This window comes from Platalea leucorodia, assembly GCF_965183815.1.
Source record: "Platalea leucorodia genome assembly, contig: HAP1_HAP1_SCAFFOLD_76, whole genome shotgun sequence".
Taxonomy (NCBI): domain Eukaryota; kingdom Metazoa; phylum Chordata; class Aves; order Pelecaniformes; family Threskiornithidae; genus Platalea; species Platalea leucorodia.
The window spans coordinates 160,423-185,599 of NW_028121442.1; the positions used below are offsets into that span (position 1 = coordinate 160,423).

Below are 25,177 nucleotides of genomic sequence, written 5' to 3' on the forward strand. Positions count from 1 at the left end.
GCCCTTTCCTCATGTTGGAAGTCAGGTGCAGATGCTGATTCTGCTTGTGATTGACTTTCAGCCTGCAGACTGATAGTGGTGGTAGGACGAGCGTGAGTGGTGGTGGTGCTCCTGGAGCGCGTGCGGGACTTGCGGAGGAGCGCATTGCTCATGAGCCGTGAGAGGGCCAGCACCCTGGCAGTCGCTGGAGGGGAGAGGGCCCTTGGGCAGCGGGGAGGATGGGTAGGCAGATTTGGGTGGCTGGGACCGTGTCGCGAATCCTGATTTAGGATCCTGCCAACTACGCCAGTTTGTCGCAAAAGAGTGATTTAGATCGCTTAAGGAATCACCATCAAAGGTAATAGCAAAAGTGGTTTTCATATGATGTTGTAAAACTTTGACTTAACAAAGTTCGATGGCGAGGTTCACTCTATTAATTACTGCATGGAAGAATCCTACAAAGGAAAACTGAGTTACACTCGAGTTAGACTGATTCACAGAGAGACCGGGGACACAAAAGGGTAAGGAGGACCCTCCCGTAGAGTCACGAGGTTCAGAGTGGACCCCCTTGCTTTCTAAACTCCTTCCTCAGAGAGGAGACTAGGTGCAGATGGGTCCAAACCTAGTCTCAGACTTGGTCAACAGTTTGTGTCTAAAGGATTGTACATGCCAAGTTTATGTAATGTTTGATTAGCATCAATTCAGCCTGCAATTAAAGTTACCAAGACAAAATCAAAGTTACCGTACTACAAGGTTATGCACGATATCAGTCACTTACCAAAGATCTGTCGTTGGTAAAAGTGGTTGAGTCCCCACCCCTGGAGGTATTTAAAAGACGGGTAGATGTGGTGCTCAGGGCATGGTTTAGTGGTGGACTTGGCAGTGACAGGTTAATGGTTGGACTCGATGATCAGATTGAAACGAGAGGAGTTCACAGCCTGGCCATGGCTCAGGCCTTTCCCTCTTCCAGAGCCTGCCCCAAACCACGGGCAGTCTGGTCAAGGGGCTGAGCACACCCATCACGGACGGGCAGGATTTGCCTGGGCTGCAGGCCGCATCGATCCCCTTGCCAGGATCGGAGCAGCCCAGGCTTCACAGCCTGGTCCAGCCCCATTGCTCTCCTTGAGGTCTGCAGACTCTTGGTGACACCTCGGGGTCAGGGGTGGGTTGGAGCTGGACACGCAGCTTGAAGCTGGACCCCTAACTTGAAGGCACCCTTGAGTGGTTCATTCGGTTAATTCAGTCTTGGCTGGTTTAGCTCTCCGTTTCTGGTTGCATTTCAGAAAACTTGGCTGGGGTTTTCCTCTTGGAAGGAAAGTGTTTTGCATACAAATATGTAAATACCTTCCAATTCTTTTCCCCTTTGCTGGCTTTCTTCTCGGCAGCGCCTCCCCACATGGCATCCGTTCAGAAGACTGAAAGTCCTACCGCTCTTTGCAAAATTAAACCCGTGGACGTTATTTTTCATACATGTCAGCTACCAGCAAGCTTTTACTGGCGGCTTTTTTCTGTCACTAGGCTTTGCTCTGCTGATGTTCAGCTATCACTGAAAAGCTCATCACACCGGGTAGTTTACTGAAAACATTTTATTGTAATCAAGAAGTGACATAACAAGGCTGCAATGTGTTCTGCAAATCATTCTGCTGCTATTTTATAACTGATACCAGCTGCTTCTGCCAGGCAATTAAAAGAAAATTCAACTGTGAAAATTTTCAGGACAGAAAACTCCAGCCAGACTAATTAACGGTGGTTAAAAGTAAGAGGCCCCAGCAACGCCTTTCATGTTGCGTGGTCACAACTCACAATTCTGTACAAAATGTTCGCTTTTTAAAGCTCCGATGTAAAAATCAAACAATCCAGCGGCAATTTTTTAAGTGCAACACAGGGTCTTTCATGTCATCATTTGCAATGCTTGAACTCGTTCACATTTCAACAAAGTTTAATACAGATGACTTGGGAATTAAGTCTTTTTTCATTATCTGTCATTCTATGTAGGGACAGATTTCACTTTTTGGTCATCTTGCTCCTTGTCTTTGCTCTTCTTCCATTTGTTCTTCTTGTGCTTGTGTTTGTGGCTCTTTTCCAATTCCATTTCATTTCCAATGTGTTTCTTCTGCTGCTTCTGTTTCTTCTGCTTCTTGTCCTTCTTCTTCTTTTTTTTCTTGTTCTTTTTCTTGCTGTCTTGCCTCTCTCCTGAGCTGGCACTGCTCCTGTGGCCTCCAGTCTGACTCTCAGAAGGGCTTTGGCTACGGCTGCGCCTAACACTGGGACTGCTTTGCCTTTGACTTCGCCTTGCTTCAGGCCGGTCACCTGCAGCAGGTGCTGCTGTATCCTCTTTCACCTTATCAACAGCCTTTTCCTTTGGGTCGTCATGAGTTTTCCCTGCCGCTTCCTCACCTTTTGCAGATACCTTACTCTCACTTTCATTGCAGTCTGGTACAAATGCAGCCTCATCAGTGTCTCGCGTTCGATCAGAAGAGAGCGGCGAGGAGCTGCTTACCTGAGGCTTAGGCTGGGCAACACTTTTATTGTTTTGTCCAGTCACGTTCTCTTTCTCATGTTTTACATCTGGCGATTCCTCTCTCCAAGGTGCTTTATTACCACCTGGCTCTTTCTCTTCATTGCTCTTTACTTCTGGTACGTGCTTCTCTTTCTCTTCTCCTGCGTTTATATCTAGAGGTTTGGGTTCCTCCAATGTGCGCTTGGAATCGTGAGCAGCTTTGTGATCAGACTGCTGCTGCTCAGGCGGAGGGCTGCAGCTGCTCCTGTTGGCGTCTCCAGTGCACTTTTCGGACAGCTCTGCTTGTTCGTCTCTCGGCTTACTCTCCTGGACTGACGTAGATTCTCTGTTTTGAGAAGGGGACTCTCTTCCCCTTGCTAATTCACTCTTTTCATCTCTACGCTTGGAACTAGAATAATCTCTGTTGCCATCACGGTCAGAATTTTTGTCTTGCTTAGGAGTAAAGTCTTTAGCAGCGGATCCATGGCCAGTATCAGGCTTCTCTGAAAATCTGCGGTCTTTGGAAGATTGGGAAATACTTTTTCCATCTCCTTGCTCGGTTGCACGTTCTGAGGGGTCGTCTTCTTGCTGAACACTGCTCTTTCTCTTCTCAGAGGTGTCTTTGTCTGACAAAGAATGATCCCGGTCTTTGGTTTTTCCTTTTTCATTTGACATCGAACTTTTTGAACTTTTTGCGTCATGCTGGGAGCTTTCATAACTCACCTCTTTTGTAGTTTTCTGTCTTTCCTTCAAAGGCTCCGTCTCTTTTTCACTCTGTTTTACAGGGTTTGGTGGCTTAGCACTCGCATTTTGTATAACATTAGCAGGTTTTCCTACGGTTGCGGGCACCTGGGTAGATCGAATGTCTTCCTCTTCAGACTCAAAGTCATCCTTCTCCCACTTTGACTGAGGGACCTGGATCATAATAAGGATGTCTTTCTCAGGGGCTGTGATATCATTATTATACTCCTCCATGGTCTTAATGACAGTTTGTTTTGTGTCTGGCTTTTCTTCAGTCTTTCTAATGGGGCTTCCTCCAGTAGAACTAGTGCTAAGAGGGAAAAAGCTGACATTAATCATGGGTGAGATATACGCACCGCCATCTTTCGTAACAGTTTAGAAAACGGCTTGTGTTTCCATTCTAAATCTTGCGTATTTGTTCAAAAGATGTTCAATTAAGGGAACAGACGAGAGAAAGGATGAGTCCACTAGCTAAGACTACGAGCAATCAATTAATTTAGTACCTTCCTACTCTACATTTAATTAACAAAGACACGAGATTATCAGATTGGGGACTGTCTGACCTGGTAATTCCTTCATGTCCTGCTTCTACCAATGGTAGATAAATTAGCTATACATTCTTGTTTCGACATCTAAGCAAGCAATTAGGGAGAGGTATACACAACCACAGTTTTATTCTCATGTCCCAGTGTTCTTCTTCAGAAAAAATGTACGTTTTAAAAACTGTTTAGAATATCAAGACACTATCTTAAGTCTCCAGTGACGTCTTAAATGGTTTGAGTTTGCGCTGTCCGGCTTCTTTAGATGCTGAAATGTACGTAATAACAGCTTCACACTAGATTCACTCTTTCAAAGAAGTTGGCACTGAGCTGGAAGCAGTGTAGCTGTGTCAACACGGCACTGTGCTCAAAGCTCAAATCAGTACAAGATATTGGCAACCAAGCTGCTATTTCTGCAAGGTATCGTTTCATCTCATACTGACAAAAGTAGATCATTACAGCACCTTGCAATTTTTCAAAGGCAACATATTGCATGGTAGAGACATGTCTGTTATCCTTGCCTTTAGCTGGATCTGAAGGAAAACCTCGAGGGGACTCCTCAGAGAGTCAACATATAATGAATAAGAAGGGGGGAAAAAAGTCCCAGAAGTAAGGGTGAAAGACGTCATCAATGAATTAACCTTATGAGCTGTCTGGGCAGTACAGACTGCTTGTTTTCTTTCACAAAATTTGATTCTGACCCAAGTACAGCTTAGCAGGAAAGATCACAGATTATTCACTCATTTAGCACAGATTTAGCTGTTCCTTTCATTAGTCACCATAAAGACTTTTACATTTGTTTGCAGGGGGGAGGGAGGAAAGAAAGAATAGGAAAAGAAAAGATGAGGTACCTGGTGCAATGTACCAGAGTTGCACTAGATCCATCAGCTGCCGTTCCTTTGCTTCTTACTTTTCCCTTTGCTTTTTCTTGCTTAACTTTGCTGCTGTTCGGCTCAGCTTTCTCACCAGGTTCTTCTGCAGGTAGCACATTTTCTCCACTCACAACCTTTTTGCCAGTTTCTTGGTTAAGTTTAATCTTTTTGGCGGGGTTGTTAAGAAAAGCAGGTTTATCCTCTTCTGGAGTTTGCTCTCCTTTTTCACCATCAGGCTCAGTCTTCCCCTTTGGTGGTCTTTTCGAGTCAGCAGCTTCTGGTTTAGAGGCCTTTAGGGAAGTCGCTTCATGTTCTTCAGCAACCTTTTCATCTACTTTTCGTTTTCTTTGTTCAGGTTTTGCATCAGAGGGGTTGCTTTTTTCAGCAGGTGTTTTTGACTTGCCCTCTTTGTTGGAGGGCTTCTCCGACTTGGTTTCTTTTCGATGGTCTTTCTTTGCCGTTTCCTCGTTGGCTGCTCTGGTTTCTGGGTGATCTTTTGTAACTTTGGGGTGAGCTTTCCGTGGGGAACCAAGAGCCTTCTCAGCCTTTTGAGAGGAAGAGGTTTTAACACTGTCTGTCTTTGGCAACTCCTCCTTCACTTTTTTCACAGCAGGTTCCATTCGAGGAGATTCTTCACGATCGCTGTCCACCTCCTCTTGGGAAGCTTTAGCTGGTTTTATTATGCTGTCGTTCTTAGGCAGAACAGCCACTTCTGCTTTCCGCTTTGTCTTGTCAATTTTTGCTTTTGGCTTCTCCTTCTCTTTTTTCACCTTTGCAGATACTGGTTTGAAAGCAAGAGAATCTGCTTCCATAGGCTCATCTCTCACAGGGGTGGCATCGTCTCTTCTTGGGAGCATGAACAGAGAGTCCATTTTAACATCTGCTGCTGGAACTGGCTCTTTGGCTTTCCTCGCACCTTCTAACAACTCAGCTTTGGGAAAGCCTTCATTCTCATCCCCTTTTCTTCTCTTCTGGGGGTTTTTATCTTTATTTCCTTTGCCATCTCCCAGTGGATGTTCCACCTCCTTCTCTTTGGATTTTGTAGCATCTCGGATGTCATGGCTCTCTCTTCCAGAAGGTTTTTCAGGGTAATTTCCAGCTGTATTACGATTTCTGTGGCTCTGCCCACCAGGATAATCCTCCCTACGTCCCCAAGCCTGTGGCAAATTCTCTCGTCTGGTCCCAGGCGGACCAAACCTATCTGGAGAAAAGTTGCCCCTGTTTACTGGAGGCGGAGGTTGAGGGCCAACAGCAAAGCTCTTGTGAAACTTTTCGTACCATTCTCTAGAGTTCCTTTCCCATTCTCTGTATCTTTCCTTTTCAAATGGATCTCTCAAGTCAACAGATCTGCCATAGCACGCTTTCATATCATGTGGAGGAACTTCTCTGTATCTGTTAAAATACTCCCTTCCTCCTTCCCCTCGAGGTACGGTCCGTGTAGTGGGAGAGTGGCCTCTAAACACTGGAGACCTTGATCGTGAACGGTATCTTCTTAGCCTTGAATGGTGATAACCCCGTGACCTTGACCTAGAACGATATTTATGACTCTTCCCTTTGCCTCTTCTTGAATACCGTGGGGATCGTGAGCAGGAACGAGAATGGGAACGACTAAAGGATCGAGAGTAGGAGCGAGAGCGGGAAGAACCTGATCTTGACTTGGAGTAGGTGTATGAACTTCTCGAGTAAGATGAAGCACTATAGGGAGACTTGGACCTTAAAAAAAACACAAAACACAAAAAAAGTGAAGTTAACTCAAAACAGTCGCTCTCCCCAGTTTTTTTCCTCCCACATTTGGTTTGGGTTTCTTTTCCTCTCCACAGGCTAATGCCAAAGCTTCTTTCAGCTGCTGACATACTGCTACTGCAAACTGAAGAACTTGATCGTATGTAAAAGTTTCTGCTTAGGAGACAGAACAGCTGCTGCATTGTTAGTGTACCAACATACAGGAAGGGGAAGCCTATTTCCACCCACTTCTATGACATTAACTACCATAGCTACTGATTGATCTAAGGCGGGGTATACTGGCCTCTACTGGTACATGAACGCACACATTTTTCACTACTCAACAACTACCTGCAGTGCAAATCATTTTTGTTGCAGTAAGATGCAAAAAGTGCAAGTCTTAATGGCTAGAGTGCAGTATCAAACACCAAGAAAACACGATTTAGCCTGAAGACGGCAAAGCTCCATTTTAAAATGCCAGCTGAGTCTCTTCATCTTCACTACTGGTTTGGCAATTTGTACAGGATGCAAAAGACTTGTACTGCAATCTTACACCCAGGACTATTTACTCCTGTCGCTGCTGATCCCTTGACTCATCCAATCCATCTGACGATGGAGAGGTGGAGGCGAACTCCTCCTGATTCTTCTAGACAACCCGCTTCTCCATTACGGACGTGTAAAGCAGTTACCTGGAAAACAAACGCCTACGCTCCTTTTGAATCTTTTTATATTCCATCGGTTCTTTACCAAAATCCTTTGTAAACTCATCACATTTGGACTTTTTCTTCTCCCTGTTAAAAGAAGTTTGACCTTTCTTACAAGGATAGTTTGACCTTTCTTACAAAAAGACATCAAGAAACAAACCCTGGCCGATAGGAGAAAATGTCTACGGCACGCAAATGCAAAAGGTGAACATCCCAGTTAAGCAAAGCCAGTTTAGAATGCCTAGAAGTTTCAGGGAAAGCTTTAGAATGACATTTGTCTGGGTTTACTTTTGCATGGTTTCACCTGCAATGAAAAAGAATATTGCAAAAACCACTAGGTCATCTTTGCTTATGTCAGACACACTTTAGTGTAACTGCAGTCCGATATACTATCGCAAGAGATACAAAAATGAAAACCAACGCAACTTCATTGAGCCAAATACTTACTCCTCTTTAGGTCTCTGTTGTTCTCTGTAAAACTCCTCCCTAGGTAAAGGAGGTGCTTGTGTCGTTGGGATGGTATTTGAAGGAGCCGTTGGTCCTGCTGTTGGTACCCAAGCTGGCGACCTGTTGGCAGGAGCTGGGGGATATCCTGGAGGGGGGGCAGTGCACCCAGCAGCTGGAGGCTGACCAGGGGGAAACTGAGGAGGCAACTGGGGCGGTGGTACCCGCGGTGGGAGAGGAAGGGCATGGGGTGGTGGAGGATGCAAGGGAGGTGGAGGCACAGGCACAAAGATGGCGATTGATGGTGGCAGTGCTGGGGCCTGAGTCCTTTGGGTACGTTCACTAGGCGGGCGTCCTCGATTTGAACTTCTAAAGAAACCCAAAAACACGTGTCACTGTTTGTTACACTCTGCCCCAATTTTAAAGAGGAAGGCGAAGGAAGCGGGAGCACGGTGGCGAGCACTTCTTGTTCTCAACTTAAGCATTTCTCTCCCTGCTGTCTGTTCATTAGAGACTGCCCTCATTTCTTGATCCTCAGACTCGCCTTCCACATCCCCAGCCCCAGCGGTTCCCTCAGTCTTCTCTCCTTATACTCAGCTTTGCGCCTGTGGATGGAGGCTGCCCGTGCTTGAAAGACACTCCCATCTCCCCTGTGCCAAGTGCCCACCGCTCCTCTGCCACTCCTTGATATGGTCAATACTTCACACTTCTGATCTTCAAAGCACTGCACAAATACTAACTCATCTTCTCTCAAACTTCTTTTAACTTCTTCCACATAAGCCTCCTATGTTGTTGCCTCATGAGGATGTGTTTGGCCTGGTTTTGTCCCCAAATTGTTATTTTCGGGCTTACTGAATTTGAGATTTTAGACAATCTGTGGGATGGATCCTGGGGTTTGTTTTTATTTATCTTTAGCATAGTATGAACACAATGCCCCCTTACAATCTATCTATAACAAATATGTACCAAAAGGAAGGACTAACTTGACACTGCAATAATAGAGAAAACAGACTCCTCTCTCTCTCTCCAACTGAGAGAAAGCAGCTTGGCTATTTCAGAGGACTGAATTGAAGACATTCAAAATTTTTATAAAATAACACAACACAGTGTTGACTATCCAATGCTTTGCTCAATCAGTATCAACTAAGTTGGTAAAAAAGAATGTTGGAGGCTGATTTCTATGGGGAAATCAATTTCTCCAGCCCTATTCAGCCAGTGATCAGAAGGGTGGCTTTCCACCTCACCCTTTAATGATATTTCATTTTTGTATGTAATTATGCTTTCTTCAAACAGTGTTCATTTTTCAGAGTCCTCTTCTCAATCATGTGCTGCAGTTTTCTTTTAAATACTCTTACTGCAAGCATAGATCCCCTTCGTTAAAGCCAATTCAAACGAAGCCATTTAAAAACGAATTACCACTTGTATTCTCCACAACTATCTGTGCACACTTATTTCATTCTAAATCAGCTTTAAGTTATTACATTATTATTTACTGTATAAGCTACGTGTTATGGTCTCGTTTAACAGGTTACAAGTAGGAATATATTGAATTTCTGTAGCATACTTACAGCTCCCAGCCTGGTCTGCCAGCTGCTGAGCGAACTGCGCTGGCTCTCCTGGGATGGCCTTTTGGCGTGGAGAGAGGAAAAAGAAAAAAATCCCATTCAGTTGATCTGAAGATAAGTTTTGAAAAGAACTTCTCAAGTTATAGTTGCTTACCAGTTGTGTGTATTGAGTGTCCTTGGGGGCCCAGAAGACTTGGTAACGCTGGTTGTCTTACTACAGGAACCCGACAGCCCTTGTGAATAAATGCAAACAGTTGGAAAAGAAGCTCTGCTAAAATACAAGCAGCACTGCATATGTTGAAATAAAATTTACCTTCTCTTCCACCAAACTGCCGATTGACTGAAAGGAAGATTTAGAAAGCCCAGCAGCACTCACCAGCGCAGCAGGAGGCAGAACAGTACCGGCATCACTACAAAAAAACCCAAATTTTTATTATTCAAACAGTGTTTTGAAGTGCTACTTGAAATACAAAGTCCCAAGTGAGAAAAGGCTGACTATAGTAAATGGGGAAAAAAATGAAAAAATAATCTTCTCCAGATGTACAAATGGGAAGTTGGCCGATTCCAAATGAAGCACTGACGAGAAGTCTGTTTGGACTAGTGGCATTTAACGAGAAATAGAACAGAATAGACTAGACTATTTCAGTTGGAAGGGACCCACAACGATCATCTGCTCTGACTGCCTGACCAATTCAGGGCTGACCAAGTTAAAGCATGGGATTAAGGGCACTGTCCAAATCCCTCTCCAACACTGACAGGCTTGGGGCATCGACCACCTCTCCAGGAAGCCCGTTCCAGGGTTTGAACAACCTCTCGGTAAAGAAATGCTTCCTCATGTCCAGTCTAAGCCTCCCCTGGCACAGCTTGGAACCATTCCCACGTGTCCTATCACTGCATCCCACCGAGAAGAGATCAGCACCTCCCTCTCCACGTCCCCTCCGCAGGAAGCTGCAGAGGGCAATGAGGTGGCCCCTCCGCCTCCTCTTCTCCAAACTGGACAAAGGCAGAGTCCTCAGCCGCTCCTCAGAGGACATTCCTCCCAGCCCTTTCACCAGCTCTGTTGCCCTCCTCTCGACGCACTCAAGGACCTTCACCTCCTTCTTCAATTGTGGGGCCCAGAACTGCACACCGTGTTCAAGGGGAGGCCGCAGCAACGCTGAATACAGCAGGATAATGACCTCTTTTCACTGGCTGCTTCCCCTGCCTTTGATGCATCCCAGGATGCAGTTTGCCCTCTTGGCTGCCAGGGCTCACCGGAAAAATATTTTAGTAAGCTGGCTGCACATAAAAGGATTGGAGTACGTATAGCCCAGACACTGACTCTCAGTTGTGGAAGATGCAAGAACTGAAATTCTCTTGGGAAACGTTTATGTGCTGGCTCAGTGGCTGCCTTAGAGGTTCTTTTGACTTGTGACCTTTGTAGTCAACGGTACAGCTGCGCCTGACAGTCTTCTGGACAGAGTGGCTCTTTGCATTCCAGGCATAAAATCGAAAGGACAGAAGCCCTCAACAACAGTACAGATTTTCCATGTATTTTCATACCGCTTCACTGGGTTGCCAACTAGGACTTTGTTGGTAAATGTTTGTAAAGACTTCAAATTTACAGTGTTTCAATGTTTATTATCCAAATCTGCGTGCGGCGCTGACTACACGGCATTACTGAGAATGACTCTGACTTATAATACTGATGATAGAAATACTGTAGAAAAAAGTGATGTGAAACACCTGGTCAGTTTTACCTCTCATTGGGCTTTTTCACTTTTCAGGAAACGATTATTTCCTCAGTACTAAAGAGAAATGAATGCACTCCAGAAGCTCTGACATAACCAAATGCTTACTTTAGGAATTGCTAGCCACTTAAACTCAAAGGGCTCCTGGGGGAAAAAAGTTCCTCTTTCAGGGTCAACGCGTACTGAATGACTTGTAAGAGAAGCAAACCAAAATACTTTGGAGAAAATTCTTGCATGAGGCACGCTTCCAAATTATTAAAGTGTCCTCATTCAAAGTAAAACCCAAACCCAGAACGGCCACAGTTCTCTGGAACTGTCACTAATGCTATAGAAATCGCTAGCTGAGAAGCTCAGGAGAAACAATCTAACTTCTTTTATATTCGTGTTGATCTACAGATTTCCTTACCAAAAAGGTCCACCTGGCTTTTCAGCAGGGGCCAACGATGACAGAGCAGCAACAGAAGAAGAAGCCAGACAAGCCAGTGGACTCATGAGTGGATCCCGCTGGCTGGAAATTGTTGGCCAGAGCAGAGGCTGCAGGTTGCGGGCTGTTGTTTGCCTCAGGAGTGGTGGTGGAGGTGGTGGCGGTGGCGGCTGCTGCTGCTGTTGCTGCTGAACCTGCTTATGGAGCCCTTTTGCGTAGCCAGTCCCATTTCTGAAGTTGTTCACAGCCTAGAGGCAGGAAAGCATTTACAAAAAGTTAATACGAAACTTCAGTAGACAGACGAAGAAAAGCCTGCACGGAGTAAAACTCCTTGTGTATCCTGTAAATGCTATCAGTCCTAAAATGAATCAACATACAGATGTATGGATACATCACACTGAACACTGATATTCATGACTTGCAACTCAGAGTAGCTGTATTTAAAGTACTCCAGCGTTAGCACTGAGTTTGAAAGTGAGACAAGCCTGTTAAACAAAAGGGTGACCTGAATTTGCCAGATTGTCTCTAAAGAGTTGTAAGCTTCTGTAACAACAGATAACGTATTTGAAAAGTAAATTGAGCCTTACTCCATTTAGCCTTGCTTAAGGAGAGGTAAATGAATATCTTCTTCCCTTTCAGCTTTTGAAAAATAGACTTTTCCTTGCCAACAGTTTACGTGAAAGTCATCGTGTTACCTGGCGTAGGGACTTGTTGGCGACTAAAGCGTCAGGAGAAACGTCTGTTTGATGACATGTGGGGCATCTGTGCTCCTCAGAGTCCAGTAACGCTGTTCTAATACCTGTGAATCATCAGAATCATCAAAACAGCTTTTAGCCAAACTAAGGAGTATTTTTGGGGTCTAATCAATTCTAAACACAAGTGTGTGGTTAATGGGTGAATATGGTCTTGAATTGAGAGCACGGAGCGATCAATGTTCAACAGTGTAAAAAATTTCCAGTCTGCAGCAAATAACTATACGGTTTGATATTGCACTCATGCAACACCTGAAGATGTAGAGGAGGCTGTGCCTTGATGTTCCGACTGATCTTCTTTCCGCTGGCTAGTACAGTGAGAAGTCACTAACCTCAAGGTTAATGAAGAAAACACATTTCAACACATTAGGAGGTTTGAGTTCTGAAGGTTTTAACCAACCCTCCGGTGGAGAAGAAGGCGGATTAAATGCCTGACTATCCGTTTGTTGCAGACCACACCAAATCACCAGAGCTGGCTATATAATTTTGTATGAGAGAAAGGGCTGTGGACAAATAAATGCAGTCACTATCTAATTCTGGAATCTCCTGCACAATTACGCACTCTTCTCATACTCGTCCTTCCGTATTGTGCTGGTCTGGGCGGGGACAGAGTTCATGTTCTTCATAGTAGCTAGTGGGGGGCTATGGTTTGGATTTGTGCTGGAAACAGGGTTGGTAACACGGGGATGGTTTCCTTATGGCTGAGCGGTGCTTACACAGAGTCAAGGCCTTTTCTGCTTCTCACACCGCCCCACCAGCAAGGAGGCCGGGGGGGCAGAAGAAGTGTGAAGGAGACACAGCCGGGACAGCTGACCCCAGCTGAGCCAAGGGCTATCCCACACCGTATGGCGTCATGCGCAGCATATAGAGCTGGGGGAAGAAGAAGGAAGGGGGGGATGTTGGGAGTGATGGCGTTTGTCTTCCCAGGTAACGGTTACGCGTGATGGAGCCCTGCTGTCCTGGGGATGGCTGAACTCCTCCCTGCCCATGGGAAGGACGGAATGAATTCCTTGTGTTGCTTTGCTTGTGCGCGCGGCTTTTGCTTCACCTGTTAAACTGTCTTTATCTCAACCCACCAGCTTTCTCGCTTTTACCCTTCCGATTCTCTCCCCATCCCACTGCGGGGGAGCGAGCGAGCGGCTGGGTGGTGCTTAGTTGCCGGCTGGAGTTAAACCACGACACGCGTGTAAAGAGATTTAACGAGATACATAAAAAGGGGAAAAAGCTTTCTGCCTTTTTTTTTTCCTTTCTACAAGGAGAGTCCTTTCCTAGTCAGGCTATACTTCAGTCTTAAATCGAACTGGTGACAAAGTAATGCCGTTATCTCCTATGTCTGCTTTCAGAAGATCAGTTTGATGTTTGGGATTAACAAACCTGGGAGTAACACTTACATTCGTCACAGTAACTGTTTCTACAGCAGGGAATAACCACGGCATCAGTCACTGTATCTTTACAAAGGAGACACAGCAGCTCCTCTGGAACGGGATCATGGGAGGAGGAGGGGGAGGACGGCTCCTCGGGTAAAAAGGGTGGCTTTTCCTTCTTGCCTCTGGCATAAGCTTCCCTGGAGGGGGGGGAGGGGAGGAAAAAGAAAAAAGTGAAAGACGAGGAAAGGAAAACTTTTCCAAGCGTAGGATTTTATCAAAGGAAGACAAGAGATGGAATTCTCCTCGCTCCACACTAGCCTTCGAAGACGCAGGCATCTCGTTTAAACTGCTTTTCTATAGCCACAAGACCAGAAGAGGGAGGGGGGAACAATTTTCCTTCTGCAGAACTCTCCCATTCATTGGATCAACTAAGAAATTGGCTCCAACTACAACAATAATGTTTTGACAGCTAGAAATTGGGTGCAAGGAATCCCACCTCTCCTTTGCCAGGGGGTAAAGGTAAATTGCAGGCTCAGGATGAAGTGAGTCTCCGAGTAATTCCATTTTATAAATAAGGGCAGTCTATGTTCCAGCTTCTACAAAAGGAGATCCACGACAGAAAAGCAGAAGTGCTACCAAGTGCATTTCGTAACAGCCCCTCTTGTCAGCCCACTGCTGGATTTTCTGAGTTTAGAGCAACAGGGAAACTTCAGCCTGTTTCACACGTGAGCTTGGATAAAAGTCAGAGGGGGAGGAAATCTCAGTCCAACGGCGATGGGTTACATTTTGCAAGAAGCCTTTGAAACATAAACCAGCAGCAAAACGAGCTTTCAGAGAGAACAACTCCCACTGTCAACACTACTGAAATATTTTGCAGAAATACAGATTCTTAGCACAGCACTAGTTTAACCAGCTTCCAGGGCCATGAGCAGTAGGGCCACCCTATTTTAATCTTAGAAAGTATCACAGATTTTAAGGTTCAGATACAACGACAATGCTTCCTCCCCTGCAATTACAGAGGCTGGCCGATTTGGTCGCCTGGCCACTCAGACATTTACGCACAGTTTCTCTCATTCGCTTTTGGGTCGGTCCAATGAATTCCCTACTTACGCATTAATAGCTGGTATGGCATACTTCCCAGTGTTGGTTAGCATAGCACCCTTTGTATTGGGATCTTTCACCTCTATCAGGAAACTCCGTGGAATTCCCGTGCTCCTTTTAATTCTGGGAACAGACTCAACATTTTTGCCCTGTTAAGAGAAGAAAGGCAAACATAGCTCATCTTAAGACCCACACTTAAAATGACATGCCCATGATTATTCTAAGCAGCAAAAGCCTTTAATCCTCTCCTTTTCCTTAACAGAAGGGTTGCTTGACTAAAATACTTATTTTCCTAAATGAATATAGCCAGGGTGTTCCAAGGCTTGAGCAGTGTTTTGAACGCCGTCGACACTCTTGGGCTTAACTTCAGGTTCCTTAAGGGTGAAATATCCCTTAGCCTGCCCTCCGCTCAGAAAAGACACCAACCCGCTCCTCCTCCAAAGCGCAATTCCCAGGGCAAGCTCAGTTCAGTGCTCTGAACCAGGCACTGAGGAACTGTATATGAAGGTTCAGTTCATACCTCACGCATATACAACGGTAAATGGCATGCATACTCACCCAGAGGCTTGTGTCATTAAAACAGGCAAATATTCAGCGGGTGGGGTCAACAGAAAGGAGCTTGGGTTTATACAAAATACTAAAAACTGTGAACTGTTGTTAAAAAGAGTTAAAACCAGAAACATTTCCAATGATATTGGAATATCTAAAAATATGCATGAAAGTTCACAGAGAAAGATCTATGGACATATTGAATGTCTATGACCTGGAAAAAATAAAAGTTTACATTTACAACTCCAGGTTTCCCTTGAATTTTGAAGGGCTTCACCCCCAGAGAAACAATTCCAAAGATGAGCAGTCATGTAGTTGTTAGGTAACTGCCAAGGTAAAAAAATGAACCCCCAAGTAACACCAGAAGTCCCCCTCAATCTTACCCCATTTGTTGGGCAGTTCTTTATATAGTGGCCAGGTTGTCCGCAACGGAAGCAGGTATATGATGGTGGAAGCAGACCCAAGGGTTTCTTCATGTAACTAAAAGGTTTTTGGGAAAAAGAAAAAGCTATGCGTGCGTCTCTCTTGTTAAAACAAACATCTCTACGATTTTTCCATCATCTTCAAAGAACAGATTGGACGTTATCAACACTTACTTGATTGGATGATACTCATGGCAGGACTGTGTCATCATAGCCTTGATTTTATCTTCTTCAGAAGCATTGGCCTCAGCCAGATTGGCAGTCTGTTCAACAGGCAATACACACATTAGAAACACATTTCAGCCCACACGGCCAAAGACACCACCACTCCCCCGATCCTGCAAAGAGCAGCACAACGCGGGCTGAGGTTGCATGAAAACAGCCGCTGACAGAAAACAGAGCCGTGCTGAAGATGCGCTGGGGAGTCCTTAGGCCACTGCAGGGGGTTTATGGGCCTGGGAACCTACTTGAAAAGAGCCTTCTTGGGCACTCCAAACCTTGGGCTCTCTTTGTACCTCACACAAAGACTCCTGTAACCAATCCAATGTGCTTCCAAGTGGACTGAAGCTCTGTGTAGGAAAAATTATACTATCCAGCACTTTTAAACGGATTTTTAAGCCCCAGACTATTTGAAGCAGAAGATAGCCCCTGGACATTTAATTGAAAAAGATGCAGGCAAGTACCATTATTTACATTTCGCAGCAGTAAAAGGACACACAAGAGTCGGGGAAGTGGGTCTTGCTGGCTGAAATTCAGCTTCAGACACAGAAGCATTAAAAGGAATCAAGCTTTTTATAATCCCTCAGCAAGACAAAAGATTCTTGTCAGTGGACCACGATGTGCTGTAGGCAGTCCCAGCTGCACGTTCCCCCCCGCTACCCTCTTCATATTCAGCGATTTAACTGCAGCAAGCAAAACCTGCCGGTTTTTCCAGTTTACTGTGTCCTTTTAACATACAAATCGTAATAGAAACCTTATCCAGAATTACTGAAGGTAGCTGATTTTTCTTTTAAGTCGTGTTTGTTCCAATGTTTTTATTACACACCAGCCCAGATACAAGCAGGGCCTGAGGGAGTGACTGTAAATGATCTGGACCTTCAGGCACTGATCATGCAGGTCAACCACTCCTGCTTTTGTTTTTAGATGCATTCACTCCCAAAAGCAACCAACCAGGTTCAACATTCTCTGAAATGGTTGTTTCATATACACAGTTTTTTCTCCACAGTCACATAATGCAGATCGACATCTATGAAATCATTAATGTTTATAGAAAACTTTACAGATACTTGACTCGTTTGTTTGAACCCAAACGGTTTACAAAACACACCCAAAACCCACAAAACCTTACTAGGAATAGACCAAAATTCAAACATAGCGTTTCATACATAGGAATAATAAAACAGAAACCTGCTAACACATTGCCTCCATGCTAAGCCAGTCTGCACTGAAGAGGTCAGAGCAAGTAACAGTTTTGAGCTGCTTTATGCTATGTTCCTGTATTTTTCTGAAATACTTAAATTTTCTCAAAAGCTTCAATGTGTGCCCTACTTGGACAGGTTTTCACATTTCAGAGTAAAACTTCACAGGAGTTTACAGAACCAAGGACACGTTCAGAGACAGCACCAATGGAGACCAATTTCTTTTGGTGGCTGCCTTCCAAACAAATTTATGTTTCCTTCCCCCCAGTGTACACAATTTAATTTCTGCAGGAAGAGAGGGAAGAAGTTACCCGTGGGGAGAGATTTCTCTTTCTCGGCAATGAACTCCAGCCTTTATTTTCAGAAGAAAGAACCAGCTCCTCTGCATTAAGCCCTGCCTTCTCTAATCTTTGTAACTTTGCAGACTAGGAATTCAGTTGGCTAGCACTACGCCTGTCACAAAGGGCCATCACTAGTGCTTTCCCCGACAAAGTGACACCTGGCTGAGCAAAACCAGCAAGCAGCTCCATAGCAAAACAGGGCGTTACAACCGTTTCAGAAGGGCACATCTGCTAAAATGCCACACATGCGCATCGGCATGTTCCTCTCGACAGTTAGGTACACTGACACAATTTACACAGTCTGCATTCAAACAAATTAGATCGTGGTGTCCACTGTAGATACGCTACAATTGATGAAATTGTGCAGCATCCACAGAATGCATCTAGAACTATAAGGACTAGAAATTCAAAAATAGCCATGCAATTGTCCGTGTTCCAGAAGCGCTTCTATTTTGGCTGTTGCAAACCCCCTTGAAATGGCCATAACTTACAGCCAATTAAATTCTTCTGTAAAAAGTGTGTTAGTTTCCAACGCAAAATTAACAAAACATAGGAAAAACGGTAAACGGCTTCCAAAGTGCTGCTGCTTTGTGTCTTGCAGATGAGTAATACTGCAACATTATGTTGAGGCTGAGTTCCCATACTGGTAACTCCTCTTTACAGGATAGTACCAAAATATACACACGTTTTAAAGTTAAAATAAAAACTTTAAATTGCTAAGAATTAAATTAAAGTTGTGTTCACATTACAACAGTCATCCAGCTACAGATCACGGTATAGGACTTAAAAATATGAAGCTAACACAGTTTTTTTAAAGTATTTGACAAGAATACGTACATACCTTAGCAAGCTGGCCCAGAGAAATAGATGCAGAAGAGTCATCAATCTGTTCACAAAAAATGAAACACAGATTCAAGTTCTACAATCAAAACACAGCAATAGTTAACCTCTGCTGTAGCCTGAGAGCCTGCGCTATGTCCTCTGAGTGTCACTCAAAGAGGCATTTCTAACCTAGTGCAATCTGTATCTGCTCAAAACAAAGTCCAAGCCTATGACAGCTTAAGAGTGCCTATGTGGTTCATGAGAAGAAACTAAAAGAACCAAACCCGCTTGCGATCAACTCACTGCTCCAGAATATCGCAGAGAAGGACCCCTGTCCAATGTTCACAACTGCTTAAAAGCTGAAAGGGTAAGGAAGCTGTCAATTTTCAGCTCAAAAGGACTTAAAAAAATACTTGAGTTTGTTTGAGAAGGAAGCATCACGACAGGAGACTTCTTTTCAGTGTAGTTTGTAAATTAAGCAGTTAACGTCTCATCATTTAGAAATGCACACGGTTTGGGTTTATGAACACAGTACAGTTGCCCGTCAAAATAAAGCACAGGCGTATATGCCCTGAAACATGAACTCTGCCCCTCCTGTCCACCAGTTTAAGAATATTCACCGTCCCCCACCAAACCCAAATAAGAACACCAATCCAAAACATCAGCCATACAAGTAACCACCACTTTGTCTAGACAAAAATCAACTGCTCAAATTATTGAAATAAAGGTGACCGAGAGCTTGGCCAAACTAAAAATTCAGCCAGGAAGGATCACAGTTGTGCCTGACGGTGCTAAAACAACGGCCATGACTCTCTGCATTTGTGCAGCCTCGAAGGACAAACACCAACTAGAGATCCTTGCCGTTACTGAAATAGTAATCGAAGTCAAAAAGGATCCACTTTCCTGCTTTGGGCGTAGTAACATTAGGGCAAGAGCGCAAATGTGGAAGTGGAGAATGATAGCTAACACAAGAGAAGACAATGAAGAAATATTCAAAGTGTAAGCTTTTGTGCATGCTTTTTAAAAAACTCTTAACTCATTTCAATTTTGCTGCTTTACTCTTCAACAACAATTGGCAAGCTTTCCAGTGCTTTATTCCTGAAAGAAACAAAAAGCACACGACAAGCTGTACAAACATACATCTTGCCAGCTCTAGGCAGCCAGATGGAGAACACGGCACCACGTTCAGCTGTGCAAACCCTGAACCTACATGATCTAAAACCGATCACGCGTCCTCTGTACAACACAAAGTCATTCAGGAAATGTTCTAGCAGACTCAGTACGAAATACAACGCATTACTGGGCACAAATACCAACGTTCACATCAGAGCTGTGCAAATAATGGCATTACTCAGTTTTTACTATGCCCAATCAAAGACATTGTATTTACAACATATGCTATGTTTCACTGGAAAAGATATTAAGTTCATGTTTGGAAAACTACTACAAAGCTGCATTGTTTAGAATTAAGGGCAGTGTGTAGAAAAAAGTGTGAGATTGTGTTTTACATACTGCTCTTGATGTGCCACTCGCTGGCTCAGTTCGACTTCTTCTAGAAGAAGAAATAAAGGTGATCAGAACTTCAAATAAAGCACTTGTACCCAACGTAAAGTAGTGAAAACCGATTATAAAACCTGAATATCAAAACATTATGTCCCGATAGTCTCGTACATGTGGAAATTTATTCATATACACAAACTGTTCTCCCTTGGTACATGCAGTGCAACTAAAAAAAAATCCCCAAATCACGTTTCTACTTTGTCACAAATTACTCTAAGGCTTACAGCTATAGAACACAGCAGTGCAAGAGCAAGCCCTCAGGTATTTTGTCTCTGCTATGGAAGTATCAAAAATACAAAGTCTGTACTACAGGTCTGTGTTCTTCCATAACCAGCCATCAAAACACGAAGGTCACTTTAGCCAATGTGGGTGCCCCCAGCGTTACAAATAGGCACCAGATACAGCACTTTAGTTTCTAAGAAAGAACAGGGACAGTCTAGACACTTTGAAGTGCAAGTGCACTTATGTTAAAAAAATCAGCCGTCGGACAAAGAAATACCAAACCCGTCAGCAGCAGAGTCTTTAGAACAGGGTTGCTTTGTGGAAGCCCAAGCCCTGTGCTCAGGTATCTGCCATATTTAGCTATGAAAGTGCCAAAATATTAAATGTGTTACGTATGCTATATTGACTCAAAATAGTAATAGAAAGGTCACCTGAAAGCAGTTCCTGGGGCTTTGTGCGATTTAGGAGTCCTGCGACAAAAGAGAAAGGTCTTGATTGCCAGAATTTGCATTAAGATAATCTTGACAATGTTACAATAGTTTAGGAAATATTTATTACATTTGAACACTCGCTGAGATTCCACACACTCATTGATCTGTACCTGCATGCTACTCATCATGGATCAGACATGCAACCGCTGATAGCGTTAGCAAACAATTCATACATCCTCCAAAGTGTGCCATGAGCAGAGGCAATTCAAAGGCTGCAGTGGAATTTAGGTACAAATAGAGAGGGCCATTCTTTCCTCATCCCCACATGCAGGCATTTATTTGGTCTTTGATGCTAGCAGCATCTCTCCTCTCCTTTCAGGGCAGCATTACAATACCAGGAGAGGGTGCCATCCAACCCGAAACGGAGGATGCATTGACAAGACGGCGCTAAGCATACGCATTGAAATTAACCCCCAACACAAGGCCCTGTTTATAAGCACAACGCTGTGGCGTCCAGAATTACCAGGCAGCGCCTGAAAGCACTGTAACAACCACGGCAGTAATACGCCCGAAGTTTACATGCAGAGCCACATTAATTCAGGGGTTTTTGCTTGCAAAGGCTTCCTGGGTCCCAGGATGCTCCTGTACTGTTGGTTCAAGACACGCTGTAACTCATCAGTTTATTTACTGAGAACCAACATTAGAAAGACGTGGCAGAACCCCAAGCTAATAATATCAACTAATTGTGGTGGAGAGGCGTATCTTTAAGTAGGCTGGCAAACAGGACCCTCCAAACAATGCCAGTGGAGCTAATATAGAACTGGACTGCATGAATACATAAATGACAGCAATAATCCTGTAGTCGGGATTGCATTTGAAGGGCTGTCATTTTAATCAATATGCCCGGTTCTCTGTCCTCCGTAAATCTTAGGAATACAGAACTAAAACCTGGGGCACCGGTATCACCTTAGGGTAAAAACAGACTTAGAAGGATAACTAGTAACATTTGGTACCGTGCTAAACGGCTTACTGAGTTTCAAGTTTGGAAAGGATTACCAATTCTGTCATCGTACTCGCACAAAAGGCAATACACTTTAGGATATTGTTGTTTTTCTCTTGCCTGAAACTGACATTGTCTTTAGGAAACTACTAAGAATCACTTCTGAATGGAACTTCTTGTTTGCATGGTTCGCCAGCTGGCAACCCTTGGTCTGTCCTCTAGAGCTAGCGTGCAAAAGCCCCAGATTTGGGGGGTAAGAAGAGCTGCCATATCCCTCCCCCCCCCCCCCCCCAAATGCAAGGAAGAGTCAAACCCCGAGAAGCAGACTCTTCGGAGATGGGAACAAATTACAAGTTTACACTACAATGCCTATCTGTCTGTACTATAAAAGCCATCAAAGCAAACACATAGAATAAGGAATCTCTCCATGTAGAGGAAACAGGATCCACAACTTGGCTCTCAGAAGAATCAACCCCAAGAACAAACCCAATGAAACCATCTTAAAAGTTACCACTGTTGGAGGTTGAACCCCGTGGCCCAGCAGGTCTGAAAAGGTAAGTCTGCTTTGGGACAGATACATTAAAATTTACCCCATTACAACAAAAACTAACAGCAGCTTTCACAAGAAAGATCCAATCGGAATGCCTCTGTAAACTACGAGCAATAAAAAAGTTAACACACTGAAACCCCCAACAAAGAATGCAATGCTTTACGGATACTTACATCACGCATGGTTTGCTGGCAGCTTTAACTCCTGCAACAGGGATTCTTCGAACGATGACCGAGGAGTTCTTAGGAATGAGGGCGTTATCATCGGTGTATTCTGCAAACAACATAAATACAGACAAAAACATTAGTCACTTCCTAAGAATGTGTATTAATAGCTAATTACACAGCACTTCAGAGAACCCCCTCACAGATGTCAAAGCAAAATTTGATGTGTAACATCGCGCTTTTATCATCTCAACACACTAACAGTACAGTTCAAGAAATCTTCAGGTCTGATAATCAAACACAAGCAGCACCATCTTGTTCATTTTTTTAAAATAGTTGGAATGCCAACAGCAAAATGGTCCCAAGGGTCACTAAAGGAGGCTCTGCTAATGCATGAGGTTCTTTCCTGACCTAGCTGAAGTGGCTTTTGCTTCTGTTGGGCTCCAAACCCAGGAGGTCTTTGAAGAAAAACAAACAGCAGCAAAGTCTCACCTGCATAAACCAGATTCTGAAGCCTGACCAGCTTGCCCTGCAGCAAAACAGGCACTGCGCTAAAGCCTGGAAACTCTGCGCCATTGCTTCAGTAGCCGTTCACTAAAAACGCTTCAGCTACGCTGCTGGTGCTCAGGACGGACAGAACACGGAAGAGAGCCTGCCCTCGCTGCCTGTTTCTTGGAGCTTCATCCATCAACAGCCACACTTCTCAGCTGCTCGTTACACTGAAATGGAAACGGGGCTGGCAGTTCTAGAATTTGGATCACAGAAATGTTGGGCGGGTTTTGAGCTTGCTTTCACAAGCAGGGCAGAATGGGCTCCAACGCGGTATCTCCCCTCTTCAGCTACTCATCTCGTTTGAATGAACCAAAGGAACGTGAATACTTTCCATTCACTTTTTGCAGAGCAGAGAGACTCAAAGGAAATTCCTTAGGAAGGCAGCCTCGGAAAGCCTCTCGAAAACAGCGTGTGCCTGAAGCTACCCATGCTCTGCCTTGGCTCACACCATGTCAGTCTGCTGAAGAGGAGGAAAGCCGCCTGACCTTTACACAAGGCCCCAACAAAAAACCACCTGCCTGAGACACTTGGACTGAGACAGCTTAAAATGCAAAGATCTCTCCATGAGAATGGTTTTGATATTGCACTTCCACAAGCTGGATATGACTAAATATGTTAAAGCACTCTCAGCAGCCATTCCCTGTAATCTGCCTACAGTTTGCAATATCAAAAGCCCTTACCTTCGCAGACCAGATCAGAACCACGGTCTGAAACCCAAAGATGCTGCATACCCAGCCAAGCTCTGTCAGGGTGGTTTTGCTCAGTGATCACATACAAAATAGGAATATTTCACAATTTACGCTCCATTTTTCAGTGTCTTAGTCCTAGAAAGGACTACCATTGACAAAACCAGAAGCTTTTCCAGAAGTCCCATATCCTGAAACCAACCCCTAGAGCTCTTCTCAAAAGGAAAATCTAACCATTGCACAGCCCCCTGTCAAGAAAGGCCTGCCCTGGGACATTTTGATGGAGCAGGAGCTCCGACAGTACTGAGGCCCAGACAAAGAACGGGGAGCTCATGCCAGCTGCACTTCTCGAAGCCCCAAGCTTCAAGGTTTTGAGCTGCTGAACGAAGCCGTGCAGAATATTCTTCCTGCTCCAGATCACAAACCACCGGGTTTTGATTTCAGAGATACGCGATAAGCAACAGTGGCTCCACAAAAAGGCAGGGGTTTGCTACGCCTGTGCCCAACTGAGGATTGCGGGGGTTCTGCAGAAGATTGCAAGCGGCAGCACCTCTCCTAGAAAGAGACTGTATATATGAGGACAGCAACCAATGCTTTGATTCACAAATCATGCAAGCCTGCAGCGGTCAATTTGAACACGCACAACGGGTGTACGACGCAGAAAGAGGAATAAGACCTCTTTTAGTGTCTTGTGACAATTCATTGACCGTTAGAGGAGAAGCATTGACATCTGCCTTCTGAAGCGACTATCCGTGCATGTATCTGGAGAGAGACAGGTACGTGCTTGTTTTCAATCCACTTGTTAAGTGCACACTGAAGAGAGCTCCAGCCATCTAATGACAGACTGCTATAAAAATGAATTCACCTTCCAAGTCAATCAGTCCACATTTAAATGGATCACCTGAGGAGTGACAATAGCTTGGTGAAGTAAAGGCTTTATTTGTGTAGGACACTTATCATGGCCCATATTGGTATTTGGTGCTTGAAGGATCCTACTGGCTCAGCCAGCAGTCAGAGAATTTGTGGAAGAGTGTTTGCATACAGCAGAGGACATTGCTGAGCTCGTTGTGGGAAGGGACCTGGGGCCAGTTGGCTTTCATACATTTATTTTTCCTTTGCCTCAATTAATTGAATGCATTTTGGTGAGGAAATTTTGTTACAGGTGAAGTCAAACCATGTAGACTAAAAAGTTAATTTTTTTTTTTTTTTTTTAATCGGAAAGGACTAAAGCTAAAAACACGTGTCTAAAACACAGCCCTGAAGGTAGCTGTCAGGACAGCGACGACAAAACAACAGCTCTGTCGGGCCCCCAGCACAAGTCACAGCTACCGACTGTGGCCGAATCCCGTTATCGCGTCCCACCCCGTGCCCACCACCCCCACCCACCTTCTTGGGTCTGGGCGTTGGAGATCTGCAGGTCGCAGTTGGCCGCCTTCAGCTTCTCGCGGCCCATGATCTGGCGCTTCAGGTCGCACAGGGAGATGTGGAGCCCATTGAAGGTGACTGTATCGTAGTTCAGCTTGGAAAAGAACTTATAGTGGATGCACGACATGGTCGGTGCCTGCTCCGCGACGACGTCTACCGCAGCAGACGGCGTCGCAGCCTCCGTGCCAGGACAGGGCCTGCAGCAGCTCGGGGAAGGGCCCACGGAGGGGGCCAGGCAAGCAGCACGGGCTGGGCTCAAGGCCGCTCAGAGGCCACAGCGCTCCACCACGGCCAGGCCCCCTGGCCTCAGGCAGACTCGGCTGATGGAGGCCGAGTGGTGGACTCCATCCCGGCGGTGCTGCAAGGCCCCGGCCCTCGCCCCTGCAACGCCCCTGCCCACAGCCCTCGGTGATGGAGCTGGGCTGCGGCGGCGGCTCCCGCCCGCTCCTCCTCGCAGTCCAAGCAGGCGAGTGGACGACGGGGAGAGGCCCCCACGGCCCCGGCTCAGCCTCCGCTCCCTCTCCGCACGCAGCGCACCTCGGCCCAACCGCTCACTATGGCAACTCGGGTGCCCCTGCCCCAACGTTCCGCCGAG

The 25,177-nt window shown here is 45.0% G+C and overlaps 1 protein-coding gene across 1 annotated transcript; it reads right to left on the reverse strand.

Annotated features, from left to right (window-relative positions):
• Positions 1-1,966: 1,966 nt before the first annotated feature.
• Positions 1,967-24,709, reverse strand: LOC309603407 (E3 ubiquitin-protein ligase RBBP6-like; the record flags this gene model as incomplete). The annotated part of the gene is made up of 18 exons (XM_082338263.1): positions 1,967-3,530; positions 4,611-6,344; positions 7,043-7,144; positions 7,505-7,867; positions 9,070-9,127; positions 9,221-9,299; positions 9,380-9,476; positions 11,203-11,468; positions 11,916-12,019; positions 13,364-13,536; positions 14,450-14,589; positions 15,373-15,469; positions 15,586-15,674; positions 18,012-18,056; positions 19,505-19,541; positions 20,206-20,244; positions 21,929-22,028; positions 24,544-24,709. 18 exons carry the CDS (start codon positions 24,707-24,709, stop codon positions 1,967-1,969), a joined length of 5,253 nt encoding a protein of 1,750 aa, XP_082194389.1.
• Between the last annotated feature and the right edge of the window lie 468 nt (positions 24,710-25,177).